Source organism: Hemitrygon akajei, unplaced genomic scaffold (genome assembly GCF_048418815.1).
Source record: "Hemitrygon akajei unplaced genomic scaffold, sHemAka1.3 Scf000171, whole genome shotgun sequence".
NCBI lineage: Eukaryota > Metazoa > Chordata > Chondrichthyes > Myliobatiformes > Dasyatidae > Hemitrygon > Hemitrygon akajei.
The window spans coordinates 488,693-508,538 of NW_027332057.1; the positions used below are offsets into that span (position 1 = coordinate 488,693).

The following is a 19,846-nucleotide window of genomic DNA, read 5'->3' on the forward strand; positions in this document are numbered from 1 at the left end:
GGGTCTGACATAGGTTTGTGGGGAGAGATCGGGGTAACGGGATTCGTTTGGGAACTGACACGATGGTGTGGAGAGAGAGCAGGGCAGCGGGATTAGTTTAAGGACTGGCACAGGGCTATGGGGAATAAGCTGGGACAACGGGGCAGTGGGGTTAGTTTGGGGTGACACGAGGCTGGGAGACATTGCGGGATGGTGGCATTACTTTGGTACTAGCACAGGTCTCTGGGATTAGTGTGTGTCCCCGTTTACAAAAGGTGGGTGCTAGTACAGAGTGAAGCACACTAAAAAACGAATTTTACTGTATTTATCAATTTTTGTGTTGTTCCATAAATAGCTAAAATGACAAATCGAGCTCCCCAGCCCCATCCCTCCATCCAGTAGCTCCCCCTAACGGCCCAGCCCTGTATTCTCATGCTTTCACTCCAGCCTTCCTTTGACCTCCAGGCTACGGAATCCCCGAGCCCAGGGGCACCGCCAAACACACGAGTGCCCTGACTTCTGATCACCCACCCACCGGACAGGCTCTCCCCCGTGGATCACGGAGTGAGGTAAATCTCCATTCTTCCCTCATCTTTCTACAGTTTCTTCGGCCTCACGACCTATCGACCCGAAACACTTCGCAAGCGAGGACCCTCGGTATACACACTGGGGATGTTCCCGCGCCTTCAGCACCCTTACCGCTGGGACAGGACTGCAGACTGGAAAGAGGGCTGGCTGTATCCCATCCGCGTCCAAACTCCCCACCTCCCCCACCCCGGGGCACTCCACCTCTCGCCGGCAGGCAGGCACGGTCCCGATCGGGAAGGACAAGGGGCGCCACAGAGGGCAGGAAGTCGATTTCAGTGGAGGGTCGCAGAGGCAGTGAGGGTTAGGTCGGAGAAGGGGAGAAAGGGCATCATGCATAGGGAAGGCGGGAGAGGAAGGGAGGGTCGTCGCGAAGGCGGGTTAGAGAAGCAGATCGCGAGATGGGGTGGAGAGGGGGATCAATGTGACAGGGAGGAATGGAGTTGTGACTTACCCCGTAACAGGTTAAATAACCAGCAAAATGGACACACCTGGAGTCTGAGTCTACCGTTATGAACTCTATTTTATCTGTAACTACGTGAATAAAGTTATATAAAACAAGATAAGGTAAACAGGTTAGCAGAGTATATAGGTGTGTAAATAAGCTTCCCCAGCTCAGGTGATTAGGTGACACAGTCGCACGGTGGGATGGTAAGTAATCAGTTCAGTTCTGGAATTTGGTTTGAGTAGAGTTGGAGAAAGAGAAATAGTGTTGGTTTGCCTTCCAATGCCGATGCCGATCCTTCACGTCGTCCTCCTGTTCCCGAAACTTACTTAGTCACAAACGTGTGTCCACAGAAAGGGACCATTTCTACGGTAACGCTATCAGCCCAGGCCAGGGATAAACACACCGATAGCTCTCCACCGGTCACTCCTTTGTCCACACTGTGAGCAAAAACCCCACCCTCGTCGTGGGCACACAAAACTCACCAGTGTCCTCGTTTCCTCTGGCGTATTGAGTATCCTGTGTGTCTCGTGTGTCTGATTAAAAAGTCGACTGACCCTGCATATATCTCCAAGTGCTGAACACGAGCTGTCCATCGTATAGCAACGTCTTTCAGTTTCCAGGACAACTCACAGACTTTCTCTCTATCTCTGCTGAATTAGCACTCAAACTGTTCGCTACCTCTCTTTCTTGTTAAAGGAACAGTCTACTTTAGAATAATCATTCAAATCTCGTCACACCTCTCTCCTTTTAGAAAACAAAATTGATGAAATAGCAAAATCATTGTCTTAACTAACGATTATATAGCTCAAAGCAATACATGTGTAATTATCAGGTAACATAGTAAAGCATTACAAACTTAAACTTAACATCTAGACAAACAATCTGCTACAATATTGTCAGTACCTATCACGTGTTTTATTTCCATATCATACTGTTACAAGATCAGACTCCAGTTAAGCAACCTTCTATTCTTATCATTCATTTTACCCAGAAACACTAACAGATTATGGTCAGTGTAAATCACAAGTGGTTTCTGCGCAGGGCATATGTAGACATCGAAGTATTTCAATGATAGCAGCGCTTTTTCAACGGCGGCGTAATTCTTCTGATGCACATTAAATTTCTTTGAGAAATAAGCTACTGGATGTTCAATTACATCATCATCCTTTTGCAACAATACCGCCCCAGCAGCTTCACCACGAGCGTCTACCGCCATTGGAAACGGTTTATTGAAATCAGGTGCTTTGAGCACAGGGTGATAACACAGAATGGTTTTCAGGCGGTCAAATGTCTCCTGGCAAAGGTCAGTCCACACAAACCTTTCACTCTTCCCTAAGAGTTTAGTTAGGGGGGGAGCGATGTCTGCGAAGTTCTTACAAAACTTACGGTAATACCCAACCATTCCCAACAACCTTCGTAACACTTTCTTGCCCGTCGGAACGCGAAATTCAGCAATAGCCTGACCAGGTGCCAGTTGGCTCTGGTCTACTACATAGCCAAGATACGTGACAGTGGCGTGACCAAATTCACTTTTAGCAAGTTTTACAGAGAGATTTGCCTTGGGCAGCCTTTCAAACAGTTTCTCTACGGCTGGTATATACTCCTCCCTGGTGTTAATCCATGCAACCAAGTCATCAGTATAAGCCCCTGTATTCTCTAAACCCTAAATCACTGAATTCATCGTCCTTTGGAACGTCCCTGGAGCATTTTCCATCCCAAAGGGTAAAACATTGTACTCATATAATCCAGATGTGGTCACAAATACAGATATTTCTTTAGCTCTTTCTGTTAAAGGAACACATCTGTAACCTTTCAACATATCAAACTTTGTAAGGTATTTAGCTTTCCCCACTCTGTTAATACAGTCATCCACTCTTGGAATGGAATAAGCATCTGACTTAGTTACTGCATTATCTTTTCTGTAATCAGTACAGAATTTCATACTCCCATCCGACGTAGGGACAATCACGCACGGTGACGCCCAGTCTGAAGTGGATGGCCTAATTATGCCGGCTGTTAGCATGCATTCAGTTTCTTGTTCAACCATTATATTTTTGTCTTGGCTCATTGTGTAAGGGTGCTGCTTAAAGGGATCAAATTCATCTACAATTACGTCATGCACCGCAGCCGTACACGGCCTTGGAAGGTCAGGGAATAAATCTTTATACTTGTTAATTAAACTCTTCAGTTGTTTTCGTTGCTTTGACTGCAAATGTTGTGTCTTTCCATCAAGATACTTCAAAACATCAGAATTGCTGAGTCTTGTGGAAACTACAGGGAACTCTGGTATCCCAGTACCAGACACCACAATCTCCTCCGTTGTCATAACAGTACTCACTGGTGCAGGGTCGGGGTCATGATAACGTTTGATCATATTTATGTGGACGAGCTGGGTAGCCTTTCACCGCTCAGGAGTCCTAATAACATAATTTAAAGAATCAACTTTCTAAATTATTTCATATTGTTCACTAAATCTCGCTTGAAGGGGGTTGGTAAGGAGAGGGAACAGCATCAGGACCCTTTCTCCAGCACGATGTCTCCGCTCCCTCGCTCTTCTGTCATACCCCTGTTTCATGTTTATCTGAGAGTGCTGTGAATTCTGCTTCACAAGGTCACAAGCCGTGTTACATCTGCCTCTGAATTCTAAGCATGCTCATACTCACATTCTGATCTGACTATTGCTCTCTGAGTAGGGTCAAAGGTGACACAATGTGCTTAGCTCTCAATTCGTTAACTGTCCCCTGGAATGTTTTCGAAGTAAAGTTACTTCAGATTGGATTTATTTTGGTAGACATACCATTATGAAAAATTTGATAAGTGCTTTTACTAGTCTTGGCCTTGATGTTCCTGAGAGGCACCGCTTCATGGAACCTAGATATTGCACATATGATGGTTAACACACACTCATAACCAGCTGCTGTCCGTGGCAATGGGCCAACACAATCCACTATGATCCCGGAAAAAGGTTCACCAAAAGCAGGTATTGGTCTAAGTGGTGACGCTGGGATCACGTGATTAGGTTTTCCCGCAACCTGACAGGTATGGCAAGTCCTGCAAAAGTTAACAACATCCTTCCTTAAGCCAGTAGAATTCCTTTATAATTCTATTTACTGTCTTCCTCACTCCAGAGTGTCCACCTAAAGGCATACTATCAGCCATGTTTAAAATCTCAGCCCTGTAAACTTCCGGGACCACACCCTGATGTTCAATGGCCCAGTCCTCACTTGCAGGCACAGTAGGTGATCTCCACTTCTTCATTAACACCCATCCTTAAGATAATATCTTACTGACTCTGTCTGAATTTCCTCTTCTGTGAGAGCTGTCTCCTTCAACGCAGCAATTTCAGAATCTCGACTTTGTTCCGCTATAAATTCATCTCTGGACAAGAACAAACCTTTCTTACCGTCCTTACTACCCACATCCTGATGCAACATGGAAGGCAGAAAAGACTCTCAAAAATTCTCATAAATTAAACCCCTGTCTTTGCTAATGCGTCAGCAGCTTTTTTTAGACATGTTTCGCGTCACTGCGCATGTGCGTTTCACATCAGAGTCTGTGCGTGGGTCGTCAGACACAAGCTTGCTTGTTAGCTGTATTGTTGTATAAATTTACCCTGGATAGCTGCCAACCTAATATTTACCAAACCCAGTACCATTACTAAGCTTACGAAGACAATGTTTACATTATTAAAATTCCCAAACAACCCATCCATTCTGTTCTATCGACTTTTAGCTTGACTCGTCTCCATAGTAACCCAGTCACGTGGTCTCTCAAAACCAATACAATCCTTTCTCTCCACATTGCAATCGTGAAAAACAACTCCACAACTTGAAGGTGTTTACTGCCTACTGCGAAAACAAAATTCAACAGAGTTTCACATACTTTTACAGGACATTGTCCTGCAAGCAGGGTCAAAGGTCGCGATACCAGTCCAAACTTCCCAAGTTCTGTATTCAAAAATCCAGAAACAGCACCTTTCTTCATATTTCTAATCAAATTCACATCATCAACTTTCAACTCATCACCAACTTTTAGAACAACGTCTAACACAAATGACTGAGAATCCTCAATTTCCACTGGCACCAAGGTTAACCCTTTATTCACCGAACCAAGTCCATCTGGCTCAAAATGTCTGCGTTCCTTTTCAACCGAGTCAGACACATCAGACCTTAACTGAATTAAAACGCAAGGTTCAACACCCTGGAAATTCACAGGTGCTTCGACAAACTGAACACAGGCAATCGGGACAGTTGCCTCTTCTAGGCTTTCAATACCAGTCCCAGTTTCAAATTCCAGGTTCCCCTGATCCTCCCAGTTACTCTCTGGGAAACTCCCATCCGGAGTAAACTCAACCTTGTGGGTTAAAACAACCTCGACTGCTAACGCAGCAGACTCCCGCAAGGTAGCGGCATCCTTTTCATCTCGGTATGTCCTTACATAATCGGGAACACACTTCCTAAAGTCTTCAATCACTATCAGCTCTTTCAAGCTGTCCAAGCCTTCAGTTACCTCTTCCGAAGTATACCAGCCCTTGTGGTACACCTGTTTCTCATGGACAAACTCCACGTAGGTTTGTCTCCAGGACTTCCCTAAATCTCTGAACTTTTGTCTATAAGCCTCCGGAACCAACTCATGGACTTTAAGCACTGAATCTTACACTTTATCATAATTCTTTGACTGTTCAACGGTCAGGGCAGAATACGACTGCTGAGCCTTCCCCTTCAACACACTTTGTAACATGATAGCCCACTCATCCCTCGGCCATTTCCGACTCTGGGCCACTTTTCGAAATGTAGGAAATACCGGTCGATCTCACCTTCATCAAATGGTGATACTAACATAATTTCTTGGCTGATATTAAAAGGTACCTCCAGCTCCTTACCCGCACCTGACGCTTGAACATGTCGCTCCCACACCATCCTCTTGAACTGTCTCTGTTTTCTGCCTCTTCAGACTCGAACTGTTTTAAATTCAACTCACACTCATACCTCAGTTTTGCTAACTGAAGGTGAACCTCAGCCTCATTAAGTACTTTACCTTCAGCAAATATTTCCAACAACTCCTCTTCAAATTTCCCCCCGGCTACATAATGCCGTGCTACTAGCAGCTGTATCTGAGCCTTCTTCATGCGAGTGGTCACCTTAACCTTTAACTGACGAGCAATTCCCAACAGTACATCCCTCTTAGCATCATCCAACGCCTCCGGGGTTGGTTCTGCTACAAACCTATTAACCTCAAACTCCATTTCTGCTGATAATCCACTCACACTAATCGAAAGGGAAGTTCACCAATCAAATCAAAAAGTCATTCAAGCCCCGAACAAATTTTAGAATGGCTCCCACTGGTTTTTGTTCATATCCGGGACGAGCGCCCAATTTACTCATATCCCGGAAAGAGGCCCCAATTTGTTACGTACCCCGTAACGGGTTAAAAAGAACCAGCGGAAATGGACACACCTGGATTCTGTGTCTTTCGTTATAAACTCTATCTTATTAGTAACTAACTGAATAAAGTAATATAAAACGAGATAAAGTTAACAGGTTAGCAGAGTATAGATATGTGTGTGTGTGTGTGTGTGTGTGTGTGTGTGTGTGTGAGTGTGTGTGTGTGTGTGTGTGTGTGTGTGTGTGTGTGTGTGTGTGTGTGTGTGTGTGTGTGTCTGAGAATGTCGATGCCGATCCTCCACGTCGCCCTCCTTGTTTCCGAAACTCACCAAAAAAGTCACCAACTTGTGACCACAGAAAAGGGGATGCCGTCTTCTGTTGGTGGAGTTATCAACCCCAGACCAGGGTTAAACACACCGATAGCTCCCGACCCGTCACCCCTCTGTCCACACTGCGAGCAAAAACCCCACCCTTGTCGTGGTCACACAAAGCTCACCAGCGTCCTCCTTGCCTCAGGGGTCGTGTGTCTCCTGTGGTGTGTCTTGTGTGTCTCTGGTGTGTGTCTCCTGTGGTGTGTCTTGTGTGTCTCCGGTGTGTGTCTCCTGTGGTGTGTCTTGTGTGTCTCCGGTGTGTGTCTCCTGTGGTGTGTCTTGTGTGTCTCTGGTGTGTGTCTCCTGTGGTGTGTCTTGTGTGTCTCTGGTGTGTGTCTGATTAAAAAGTCAACGACCTTGTATATATCTCCAAGTGTTGAACACGAGCTGTCCATCACATAGTTCCGCCTTTCAGTTTCCAAGGCCACTCACAGACTTTCTGTCTCCCTGCTGCTGATTTAGCATACAAGCTGTTTGCTCCCTCTCTCTCTCGTTTAAAGGAACAGACCACTTTAGAATAATCTTTCAGATCTCGTCACAATCTATACATAGCTACAAGATCTGTGATATATTCGCACATTTTTAAGAAAGTTTTATTGTTAGAATCTCAGCTGACGGCGAAAATTGCAAAATCATGCAAAATTTCATGGACGTACATGTATGTGTAAGTCACGTGAGCCCTTTTCCCGCTCCCATTTTACCGCAGATCTGCCTTGTTTCCGAGGCTCCGCCCCCAGCTCTGATGACATGAATTACAGTCCTGACTTTCCTTCAGTTCTGTGTTGAAGCGGGTCGGCGGCGGCGGCGGATCGTCTGTAGGATCCGGATTAGGAGACGATCATTACCCCCAGAGTCGGGAATCCGGGGGAGGGTTCACTGTCCGGGCGTGAAAACAAGTTCTCATCGGTGAGTACTGAGGCTGGTCCCGAGAGTGGACGTCTGATGTAAGGTAATGCACCCAGTTAACTTCCCCGATCTGGCGGCCTCCCTGCGCTTGCTGGACAGAACCTGCCGGGGTCGGTCTGTGTTGTGGGACCTTCACAACATACCGACTGAGATGAGCCGCCGCTCGGCCTCTCTTGCCCTGGTCCTAGGAGCGTGATGAGGTGGTGATACCGAGACCGCACTCATCCATTGTGCTTTATCCCGGGAACTTTACCTTCCTCACACGGCCCCGCGTCGGGTCCAAACTTCACCGGGATCGATAGCCGGTGTCTACAATTGTTTTACATCATTCCAGGGCACGGGAAGCGGCCCTTCCACCTGTTGTGTTCTTGCAGACAGAGAAGGTTAAACCGAGTAATCGCACCAGCGGGACACTGCTCCATCTGTCTGAGTAGATCCATCTTTCACCCGTTCAGACAAGGCAGTGAGATCCAGATCTCTCACGGACTCTCGTTTTGGGTGGCCATCGTTGTGTTTATTTTTGTTGAATCCATGCCACTGTTCCGACTTGCCGAAGCGCAGCCAATGGTTCCGGTTTTATATCCCCATTAAATGCAACAAATAAGCCTTTTCCAGTTATCTGGGCTTCTCGAAAGTGTACAGTGAACATCGAGTTAGACTGTGAGGTCAAGAGTCCAACTTATCACCGGGGAACATTCAACGTGCTTACAACAGCAGCCTGGAAGGTTTCCTGGAGCCTGGTGTTCTGTGTTTTCAATGTTATTTTAAATCTCCGACCCGGCTGAGAAGAGAGAATAGCGAGGGTTATGAGGATCTTTGATGCTGCCTGCTTTACTGATGCAATGGGAAGTGCAGTCACAGTCCAGGGAGGGGAGTCTGGTTTCTGTCATGTCCTCAGCGGTGCCCACAGTTTTCTGCAGTTCCTTGCAGTCAAGGGTAGAGCGGTAGCCTTATGAAGGCGTTTTGTATCCGGATGGGACACTTTCTGTGGCGCTTTGATAAGGATTGGAGAGGGGCAATGTGCCTAAGCCAAAGTTATTGTTGTTTGATCTAGGTTTGTCTTTTTAGGATCTTTTTCTGTCGTATTATTCAGTCCCCGTTTATTGTTGAATGACCAGCAGTGAGTGTCCTTGATCCCTCACCCACATGGTTCCGTCCCCTCATTCACTCACATCTTGTGGAACCTCTCTCCAGCCCGTCTGTACCCACTTCAATGATGTAAAGTATATCAGTAAAGTTACCTGTAACATTTGACTCATTGTGAAGTATTATCTTTCACCTTTTATCTCACTGAGTTTTTCCAGAAATCTTTTTTTTTTGTTAGAACTACCAGAGGTTTAATTGAATGCAACAGCTGGTAAGGTAAGAGTTACAAGCTACGAGCCCAGGGCGTGGCAGGAAACATTTAGCATGTATAGAGCAGTAGTCGTTTGGCAGGAGAGAAGGAGTGGGATTAAGGCGAGCCTTTACTGTTCGGCTGCCGGTGACTCGCGGTGTTCCACAGCGGTCTGTGACGGGACCGATTCTTTTTACCTTATATGTCAATGATTTGGATGATGGTATTGATGGTTGTTGCAATGATTGCAGAGGATATGAAGGGTGGTAGAGGGGCAGGTAATTTTCTGGAGAAGGATTTAGGACAGATTAGGAGGACGCGCAAAGATGTGGCAAATGAAATAAAGTGTCGGGAAGGATACGGTGATTTACTTTGGTCGAAGAAATTAACTGGTTTACTATTTTTTTAAATGGACAGAAAATACAAACAACTGAGACGCAAAGGGACTTGGGAGATATTGCACAGGATTCCAAAAAGGTTAATTTGCAGATTGGTTCAGTGGTGAGGAAGGCAAATGCAATGTTAACATTCATTTCAAGAGGACTAGAATGTAAAAACAAGAAAGTCATGTTGAGATTTCATAAAGCACCGGTGAGGACTCACATGGAATGCTGTGAACAGTTCTGCATCGCTTATCTTAGACTGAATGTGCTGAAACAGGTGATGGTTCAAAGGAGGTTCACGAAAATGGTTCCAGGATTCAGCGGCTTGTCAGATACAGAGCGTCTGATGACTCTGGGTCAATTAATCACTGGAATTCAGAAGACTGAGCGGGGCCCTAATGGATCATATCAAATGGTGAAAAGCATTGATAGAGTGGATGTGGAAATGGTGCTTCCTCTGGTGGAAGAGTCTATGACCAGAGGTCACAGCTTCAGTAAAGAGGGGCGCCCTTTTAGAACGGAGATGAGGCGGAATCTCTTTAATCAGAGTGGTGAATCTGTGGATTTCCTTGCCGCAGGCAGCTGCGGAGGCCGTTTGTATGTAGATTTAAGGTGGAGGTATCGGGAGGAAGGCAGAAGTTTGGGGAAAGGCAGAAGATTGGAGCCGAAGAAAAGCGTCACGATAAAATGACGGAGCAGACTCAATGGCCCAAATGGCCCAATTCTGCTCCTATATCTATGGTCTTAAAGGGTGAAAGCAGCCATTACAGTTTTTAGTTTCACCGTTACAAAATGGCTGCAGCATTAACACTTGTCAGAATGAAGCTCACAGCATGTGATGTTGTTTGTTATTTCTTTTTTAGGTTATTTTAGGTTCATCAGCTTAAAAATGTTTCTTGATTTTGTAGCTTTTTAAAACATTAGCTTGGAATGATTTGTGTTTTCTGGGAAATGGACTTACGTAGAATGCTCAGTTAAGATTTATTCCCCTACAGCGCAGAAACAGTCCTTTCAGCCCATCTAGTCCGTCACATTCTCTGCCTGGACTCATCCACCTGCCCGCAAACCACAGCCTCAATACTTCTCTCATCGATGTACCCACGCAAACTTCTCTTAGACACTGCAATTGAACCCGCATCTACCAGTTCCGCTGGGAGCTGATTCCACATTCGCCCTTCCCTATGAGTGATGTAGTTCCCGCTCCGATTCCCCTTAAATATTTCACTTGTCATCCTAAATTCATGACCTTACCAAAAATAAGGGGCAAATAACTAAATGCTTTCCATAGAACCATAGAAAATTACAGCACAGAAACAGGCCTTTTGGCCCTTCTTGGTTGTGCCGAACCATTTTTCTGCCTAGTCCCACTGACCTGCACCTGGGCCATACCCTTCCAAACCCCTCTCATCCATATACCTGTCCAGGTTTTTCTTAAATGTCAAAAGTGAGCCCGCATTCACCACTTCATCTGGCAGTTGATTCCACATTCCCACTCCTCTCTGCGTGATCCCTTTAAACTTTTCCCCCTTCACCCTTAACCCATGACCTCGGGGTTTTTTCTCCCCTGGCCTCAATGGAAAAAGCCTGCTTGCATTCATTCTATCTATACCATTCATAATTTCATACACCTCTATCAAATCACCCCTCATTCTCCTACGCTCCAGGGAATAAAGTCCTAACCTATTCAACCTTTCTCTATAACTCAGTTTCTCAAGTCCTGGCAACATCCTTGTAAACCCTCTCTGCACTGTTACAAACTTATTAATATCCTTCCTGTAATTAGGTGACCAAAACTGCACTCAATACTCCAAATTCGGTCTCACGAATGTCTTATACAACCTCACCACTACATTCCAACTCTTTTACTCTATACTTTGATTTATAAAGGCCAATGTAACAAAAGCTCTCTTTACAACCCTATCTACTTGCGACACCACTTTTAGGGAATTATGTATATGTACTCCCAGATCCCTCTATCTTTCTGCACTCCTCAGTGTCCTACCATTTACCTTGTATGTTCCACCTTGGTTTGACCTTCCAAAGTGCAACACCTCACACCTGTCCGCATTAAACTCCAGCTACCATTTTTCTGCCCATTCCTCCTTCAACATCTATTCACCCTATATCCAGCCTGTATCCCACCACCTCAATGATATATATCAACCACTTTGTTCAACCTCTGTCCAGTCTGTATCGCACCACCTTAATGATATATACCAACCATCTTGTTTAACCTCTGTCCAGTCTGTATCCCATCACCTCAATGATATATATCAACCATCTTGTTCAACCTCTGTCCAGCCTGTATCCCATCACCTCAATGAGATATATATCAACCATCTTGTTCAACCTCTGTCCAGTCTGTGTCCCCCACCTTGAGGATATACATCGACAATCCTGTTCAAACTCTGCCCAACCTGTATCCAATCCCTCAGTTCTATATAACAACAATCATGTTCACCCTCTGTCCAGTCGTATCCCATGAACTCACTGATATATCTGCAATATTTATTCTAACATTTGTTTTCGCTGTGAATTACTTTCTTCCTCCTTTTCCCTAACGGAGTCTTCCAAGAATTTTTTGTTTTGTTTTGTTTCTTTTTTTCTCTCTAGAAACAGCAGAAGGTTAACTGCATGCAGCTCGAGGCAGGGCTAAATTAGCCATTAGAATTTTTGTCTCACAGTTATAAATTGTCTGTAGAGTTGATCCTTGTCACAATGAAACTCACAGCTGTGATTTGAGTTTGATATTTCCCTTTTCGTTTATTTTCAGTTCTACAACTTTTTAGTTTTTTTTTTCATTTGTGGCTTCTTAAGACATTACCCTGAAATGTTTTAATTCTTCTGGGAAATAGACTTGCATGGAACGCTCAGTTTAGATTCATTCTCCTATAGCACAGAAGCAGGCCTTTCAGCCCATCTAATCCGTTCCATTAGTTGTTTGGCCCCATCCACCTGCACCTTGACTACTCTCTTCCATAACTCTTTCATCCAGGTACTGTACATATAGACAACTGCTCTTAAATGCTGCAATTCAACCTGCAGCTACCACCTCTGCTGGGAGATGGTTCAATACACCCCTCGGTTAATCAGAGGGTGCATGATATTAAAAAGTGTAGGAACCCCAGCTGGGATCTGCGCTGACTTTCCTATCCACCAGTTACTCAAGTTCAAATCTGTTCATCTTACCCCTGCCATCTTTTCTTTAAATAGCAGCAACATCCGTGTAATTTTCCCTGGATTCCTTCACGATTATTCAGATCTTGCCTTCAAGTAGCTGATGAGCAGTCCACACAATTCTGCAAATCTAGATTCACAGTGTCTTCTACAACTTTAGCGTTAACATCCCAATTCCCCTGACCATGCCTTGATTTATTAAGACTAATATTCCCGGAACTCTCTTTAAAATGCCATCGAACTCTAGTCCCACTTTCAGGGGATTCTGGATCAGTATTCCCATGTCAATTTATTTTGTCACACAGCGCAGACCTTTCCCATTCACTGTGTAAGTCATGTCCTGGTTTCCCCTGTCAAACTGCAACAGCCCACCGTTGTCCGCATTAAATGCCCTCTTCTAGATTTAGCCCAACTTCCCAGCTGGTAGAGAACACTGAGCAACTTCGGTAGCGTTTCTCACTGTCTCCTACATCCCTATCTTGGTATAATCCATCGATTTGCCGGTCCAGCTTGGTACATTTCCTCTTTCATCTAAATCATTAATATTAATACCAAGGAGCCCGGTCCTTTCCCTGCAACACCCCGCAGGTCACATGTCTCTATTCAGCCGAGATGGACAATAATCTGCAAGCATTCTCTGGCTTCTACCCGTGATTCATCCTGAATTCTACGCACCTTACCGTTTTGGACCAGCCTCCCATGCAGAATGTTATCAAACACCTTGTTAACGTCAATATAGGCAAAGACCCCCACATTCACTTCATCAAGCTTCTTGATAATTTCCTCAAAAACGTCCATAATCAGATTAGATAAGGCCTGCCAGGTTGACTATCCCTTTCTATCGAAATCTTACATATCTCATTCCTTGTGATCCCTTCCAATAACTTACCCAGGCCTGAGGTCAGTTACCCTTCATATGTACCGAACCTTCCCAACACAAATGTGAACATTGTGGCTCTCCTCTGGTCGGCTGGCACATCATCTGTAGCCATGACCATTTTATATGTCACTGGTAGCATTCGCGCAGTTTCAACACTAGAGTCCCAAATGCTTCCAGGGAATATGTTGTCAAGTCCTGAGATTTATCCATCCCAATTCAGTTCAACAGAGCAAGCACCTGTTCTGTAAACTGGATACAATCCAACACCTGGCGAACGTTTCCTCATTTCTATCATCTCTATAGCTGTCTCCCTAGTACATGCACACCCAGGGAAATCATTGAAGATCTCCCCCATTTCTTTTGGCTCCATGCGTACATGAGCACGCTGATCTTCAGAATTTCGTTGGTCCAGTTAATGGGGCTGTCAGGAAACAACAGGTTTTCTCAAATAAATATACTGCCACCAAATAGTTTGTTACTCGTGTAAATGTGCTCATTACAGTAGTTATTTATAATAATGATTTCTGGAATGAAAAGCTTAATGTATGTGAAGCATTTACTGTTACTGGGCCTGCTCTCAAAGGGATGATGGGGCACGCAAGGAGGGGGAAACTCATTGAAACATAGCAAATATTGGTGACTCCATAGAGTGGACGGATAAAGATGTTTTCATCAGGAGAGGTGTCTTGGAACAGAGAACAAAACCTCGCGAACCACTGAGTTGTATCTACAAATCTTCTCCTCCATAATTGTATCCAGTAGCAGGGTCAGAAACTGGCCTGTATAGTCAACTGTACTTCTACGATTTTCGAAGCTACAACTAATTGTTTAAAAATTTTTAGTCGCTTAACTAAGCAAAGAAGGAAACTTCATGAATATCACCACAACGCAGTGTCATGTAGTTTGTAAATAACAGATAACCTACTTTTAAAGCAGACTGACCGTATTTAATGATCAGCTTCAGCACTGCTGAAAGTGCTGTGAAGAAGGAGCTGACAGCAGATCTACTGGTATATCAGTTTGAAAATTAAAACATTGCTGAGTGTTCAGTATTCATTGTGGTCATAAAGAAACTCACAGCATGTGAGTTTGAGACTGTTACTTCCTTTTTCATTTACTTCTGGTGGGCCTCTTCCTCAGTTACCAGGGTAACAGCCCACCAGAACTTCAAGGAGGGTTGAAAGTTTTATCGCACTGTAATCACTGTGGATACACAGTAGCCTCAGAAACAGGTGTGGATTCCAGGATGCTTTGAGCATTTACTGTATGGAATATATGATGCCTGCGTTGGAATGAAGAGATGAGTAATGAATGTTGGGATTGCATTTATGGAAATCCTTTCAGGCTGTCACGAACATCTTGCAATCAGTCAATATTTGTGTATCGGTAGAAAAGGCAAATCTTCTCCCTCCACTCAACAATAAAATAATCAAGAAGTGGTTTTCAGTTTACCTGCGGAGACTAGCTGAAATATATCCGTGTCCGCGCTGTGACCCAAGGCCCAGGATCCAACCCCGATTCCCGTCCAGACAAAGCTGCCACTGGTTACTGAGATTTATCCTTCACAATTCAGCTCAACAGAGCAAGCACCTGTTCTGTAAACTGGATGCAATCCAACACCTGGCGAACGTTTCCTCATTTCTATCATCTCTATAGCTGTCTCCCGAATACATGCACACCCAGATAAATCATTGAAGATCTCCCCCATTTCTTTTGGCTCCGTGCCTACATGAGCAGGCTGATCTTCAGAAGTTCGTTTGTCCAGTTAATGGAGCTGTAAGGAAACAACAGGTTTTCTCAAATAAATATACTGCCACCAAATAGTTTGTTACTCGTGTAAATGTGCTCATTACAGTAGTTATTTATAATAATGATTTCTGGAATGAAAAGCTTAATGTATGTGAAGCATTTACTGTCACTGGGCCTGTTCTCAAAGGGATGATGGGGCACGCAAGGAGGGGGAAATTCATTGAAACGTAGCAAATACTGATGACTCCATAGAGTGGACGGATGAAGATGTTTTCATCAGGAGAGATATCTTGTAACAGATAACAAAACCTCACAAATCACTGAGTTGTATCTACAAATCTTCTCCTCCATAATTCTATCCAGCAGTGGGGTCAGAATGTTGCCTGTACTGTCAACTCTACTTTTAAGTTATTCGAAGCTACAAAAATTTGTTAGAATTTTTAATCGCTTAACTAAGCAAAAAAGGAAACTTCATGAATATCACCACAATGTGTTGTGTGATATATTTTGCAAATAACAGATAACCGACTTTTGAAGCAGACTGACCGTATTTAATGTCCAGCTTCAACACTGCTGAAAGTGCTGTGCAGAAGGAGCTGACAGCAGATTTACTGGTATTTCAGTTTCAACATTAAAACATTGCTGAGTGTTCAGTTTTCATTGGGTCATAAAGAAACTCACAGCATGTGAGGTTGCTTCCTTTTTCCTTTACTTGTGCTGGGCCTCTTCCTCAGTCACCAGGGTAACAGAGCACCAGAACTTCAAGAAGGGAAGATTTTATCCAACTGTAGTCACTGTGGAGACAGAGTGGCCTTAGGAACCAGTGTGGATTCCAGGATGCTTTGAGCATTTACTGTATGGAAATAAGGCGGCTAACTTACCTGGTCGAGGTCTCACTCAACAATAAAATAATCACCAAGTATGCTCAGTTTAGATTAGCTGAAATGTATCCGCGTCCGCGTTGTGACCCAAGGCCTGGAATTCAACCCCGATCCCCGTCCAGACAAAGCTTCCTCTATGTTACTATTCCGTTATGGGTTGGTTCAGGCGTGTTAGATTTGAACTGGGAATAGCTGAGACAATGCAGCACGTTACTGGGCAGTAAAAAGTCCTGGGCCATGGGTTATAAGGCTAGGATGGGGAGACCAGGAATATAGTATTTGCAGTGTTTGGGCTTCACCCGACCTCATTGCTTCAACAGATGGGACTGGCCTTTCCTCCTTCTGGAGGTCCTTTGGAATCAGTGAAGAAAAGGAGTTACCTTTCCTTCTCTCACAGTGAGAGGCTGTGAGTTAATGGGCTGCTCCATGTTTACCAGTGAACACGGTCCGGGGTTTAGTGTTCAATCCGTGTTTGGAAAGTCCCTCTCACTCTTCCCTGTCTCTCAGCTAGTGAGAGTCAAATAGAAACTCCAGAAGGAGAAGCTAAAGACAGGCGTATCGATATTGCAGAGGTACCATCATTACAGTGGTGTACGGGGAATTACAGAGGCAGGAGAGGGGAATTGGCCACAATTGATTGGAAACGATGGGACGGCAGCAGAGCAGCAATTTTTAGGAAGTAGTTCGATTGGTAAAGTTGTAAAAACAAGCAGAAGACAACAAAAAGTCATAAGAAAGGTAAAGGTGAAATACTACAGAAAACGAGCCAATAATATTAAAGATGTTACTAAACATTTCTTCAGATATATGAAGTGTAAAAGAGAGGCTCGACTGGATATCAGAACGCTGGAAAACGACACTGGAGAGGTAGTAGGGGGGGGGCGGTAATGGTGGCAGAACTGAAGATACATTTTACACCAGTCTTCATAGACTAGCAGTGTATTGGAAGTTCCGGGTGTCAGGGGGCATGAAGTGTGTGAAGTTAGCACATTTCGAGAAAGTGATTTCTTGGGAAACTGAAAGGTCTGAAGTCAGATATGTCACCTGGACTAGAAGGCATGTACCCCAGAATTCTAAAAGCGGTGGCTGAATTGATCGTGAGACATTAATAATGTTCTTTCAAGAATCACTAGCTTCTGTAATGGTTCCGGAAGTCTTAAAAATAACAAATGTCACTTCACTCTTCAAGAAAGGAATGGGGCAGAAGGGAGCCCATATGTCAGTTTGTTTGACCTCAGTATTTAGGACGATATAGAAGTTGATTATTAAGGATGTGGTCTCAGGGAACTTTGAGATCCGTCAGAAAATAGGCCGTAGTCTTGCCTGATAAATCTAATGGGGAATTATTTGAAGAAATAACAAGCAAGATAGACAAAGGAGAATCTGTTGATGTTGTACATTTGGATTTTCAGAAGGTCTTTGTTACGCTGCCACATAAGGCTGCTTAACAAGCTACGAGATCATGGCGTTACCAGACAGATTCTGAAATGGATAAAGCAGTGTTTGATTGGAAACCACTCCCAGTGACTCGTGATACTCCACAGGAGTCGGCTTTGGGACCGATTCTCTTACGTCATATATTAATGATTCGGAGAATGGTATTAATGACTTTGTTGCAACGTTTGCAGGTGGTATGAAGATAGTTCGAGGAGCATGTGGTTTTGAGGATTTAGAAAGGCTACAGAAGGACATAGAATAATTAGGAAACTGGGCAATGAAATGGAATACAGTGTCGAGAAGTGTATGGTCATGCACTTTGGTAGACAAAATGGAAGTGTTAAATTTTTTCAAGATAGAAAAGAAAACTGAGGTGCAAAGGCACTTGGGGATCCTTGTGTAGGATTCTCTAAAGTTTAATTTGCAGGTTAAGTCTGAGGTGGGGAAGTCAAATGCGATGTTAGCATTCCTCTCAAGAGGAATAGAATATAAAAGCAGGGATGTAATGTTGAAACTTCATAAAGCACCGCTGAGGCCGCACTTGGAGTGCTTTGAGCAGGTTTGGGCCTCTTAACTTCGAAAGGAATGTGTTTTACCTGTATAGGATTCAAAGGTTGTTCACGGAAGTGATTCAATGATTGAATGACTTTTCATATGACCCGCGTTTGATGCCTCTGGGCCAGTATTCACTAGAATTCAGAAGCATGAGGGGTGACCTTATTGAAGCCTGACGAATGGTGAAAATAACTTTGATAGAGTTGCTATGGAGATGATGGTTCCTCTGGTGGGATAGTCTACAAGCAGATGACCGTACCTCAGAATAGAGGGGCGCCCTATTAGAACGGGGTGAGCAGGAATTTATTTTACCATGGAATGTTGAATCTGTGGAAATTTAGCTTTTGCCACAGGCAGCTGTGGTGGCCAAATCTTTGTGTATATTTAAGAGAGAGGTTGATATATTCCTGATTGGTCAGAGCATGAATGGATATGGCGAAAATGCAGGAGACTGGGAATGAGAGCAAACTTGGATCAGACATGATGAAATTGTGGACTAGACTCGGTGGGTCAAATGGCCTAATTCTGCTCCTATATCGTATGGTCGAGTGGAGCTGGAACATAACATAGAACTTAGAACATAGAACTGGAACATCATAGGAACACGCTCTTTGGGATCAAACCTGGAATCATTTTCCTGAGCCGCCTTTTAATCCTCTCCTTTGTTAACGCATCTTTTCATATGTTAGGGGCCCAAACGTGCTAAGAATGCTCTAAGTGTTGCCTCATCAGGACTTTATAAATTCTCAACAGTACATCCTTTCTTTTATATTACAGTCCTCTTGAAATGAATCTAAAGATCGCATTTGCCTTCTTCACCACCGAATTATCCTGAACACTAACCTGCAGGAAAACTACACAAGTACTCCCAAGTCTCTTTGCACCCTTTGCAAATAATTTTTGGCCCAATTTGTCCATTATCTACACACAATTAAAATCTGCTTATTATTCTCCTGTAACTAGGTGCAATGAAAATCCTGTTGAGCATGCTATCCATACAGATCAATAGAAAAAACAGTAAATTGAGGTGATATCAGATAAACAATAACAGAGCGTAGCAATGCATTATTGTTTCACAGAAACAGCAGGGCAGGTAGACAAATGGCGCAAGGACATAACAAGTTATATTGTGAGGTTAAAGTCCACCTTATCTTGCTGGTGACCGTTCATTTTGCTTATAACAGCAGAATGGATGCCGTCCTTAAGCCTGTTTGTAGTGTTTACCATCTATTTTCTATATTCTACCCAAGTAGGATTCCAGGCTGTCCAGCGTTGTAAGGTAATTCTGTGCCTGCTTTACCGATCACACAGGAACTACAGGCACAGTCCATGGTGGGCAGACAGGTTTCCGTGATGTCCTCAGCTGTCCACAGCTCTCTGCAGTTCCTTGCAGTCATGAGCAAAGCAGTAGCCGTACGAACGTGTGCAGTACCCTGATGGGACACTCTCTATGGTAGATTGATGAAAAATAGTGAGGGACAGAGGTCACAATTCAAAGTTCCTGTTGTTTGCTCCATCTTTATCATTTGAGAATCGTTTTATTCATAAGTAATTTATATCCGCATATTGCCGGAGGACCATCTGTGATTGTCATTGATCCTTTCTCCAACGAAGTTCCATCAGTTTACTCCATGACGATTTTGTTCAACATCTTTCCAGTCTGTATCCCACCAACTCATTGATATATATATCAACCATCATATTCAACCTCTCTCCAATCCGCATCCCTCCACCTCAAGGAGAAAGATAAACCATCTTGTTCAACCTCTGTACAG

The 19,846-nt window shown here is 44.0% G+C and overlaps 2 protein-coding genes across 3 annotated transcripts in view; one reads left to right on the plus strand and one right to left on the minus strand.

Annotated features, from left to right (window-relative positions):
• LOC140724181 (uncharacterized) overlaps positions 1 to 13,367 on the minus strand; it is a 40,385-nt gene extending 27,018 nt beyond the window's left edge. Inside the window, 5 exon segments of the mRNA XM_073038665.1 lie at positions 2,000 to 2,619; positions 5,397 to 5,629; positions 5,895 to 6,279; positions 7,469 to 7,580; positions 13,250 to 13,367. Coding sequence (XP_072894766.1) covers positions 2,000 to 2,619; positions 5,397 to 5,629; positions 5,895 to 6,279; positions 7,469 to 7,580; positions 13,250 to 13,367 — 1,468 coding nt within the window.
• The window catches only part of LOC140724182 (NACHT, LRR and PYD domains-containing protein 3-like), a 431,143-nt gene that overhangs the window by 314,040 nt on the left and 97,257 nt on the right, over positions 1 to 19,846 (plus strand). Inside the window, exon 1 of one of the 2 annotated variants that reach the window (XM_073038667.1) lies at positions 7,529 to 7,673. The exons of the other annotated variant lie outside the window; for it this stretch is intronic. The gene's annotated coding sequence lies outside the window, so the exon portion shown is untranslated. Of the gene's footprint in view, positions 1 to 7,528; positions 7,674 to 19,846 lie in introns of those variants that run through there. 2 annotated transcript variants of the gene reach the window in all.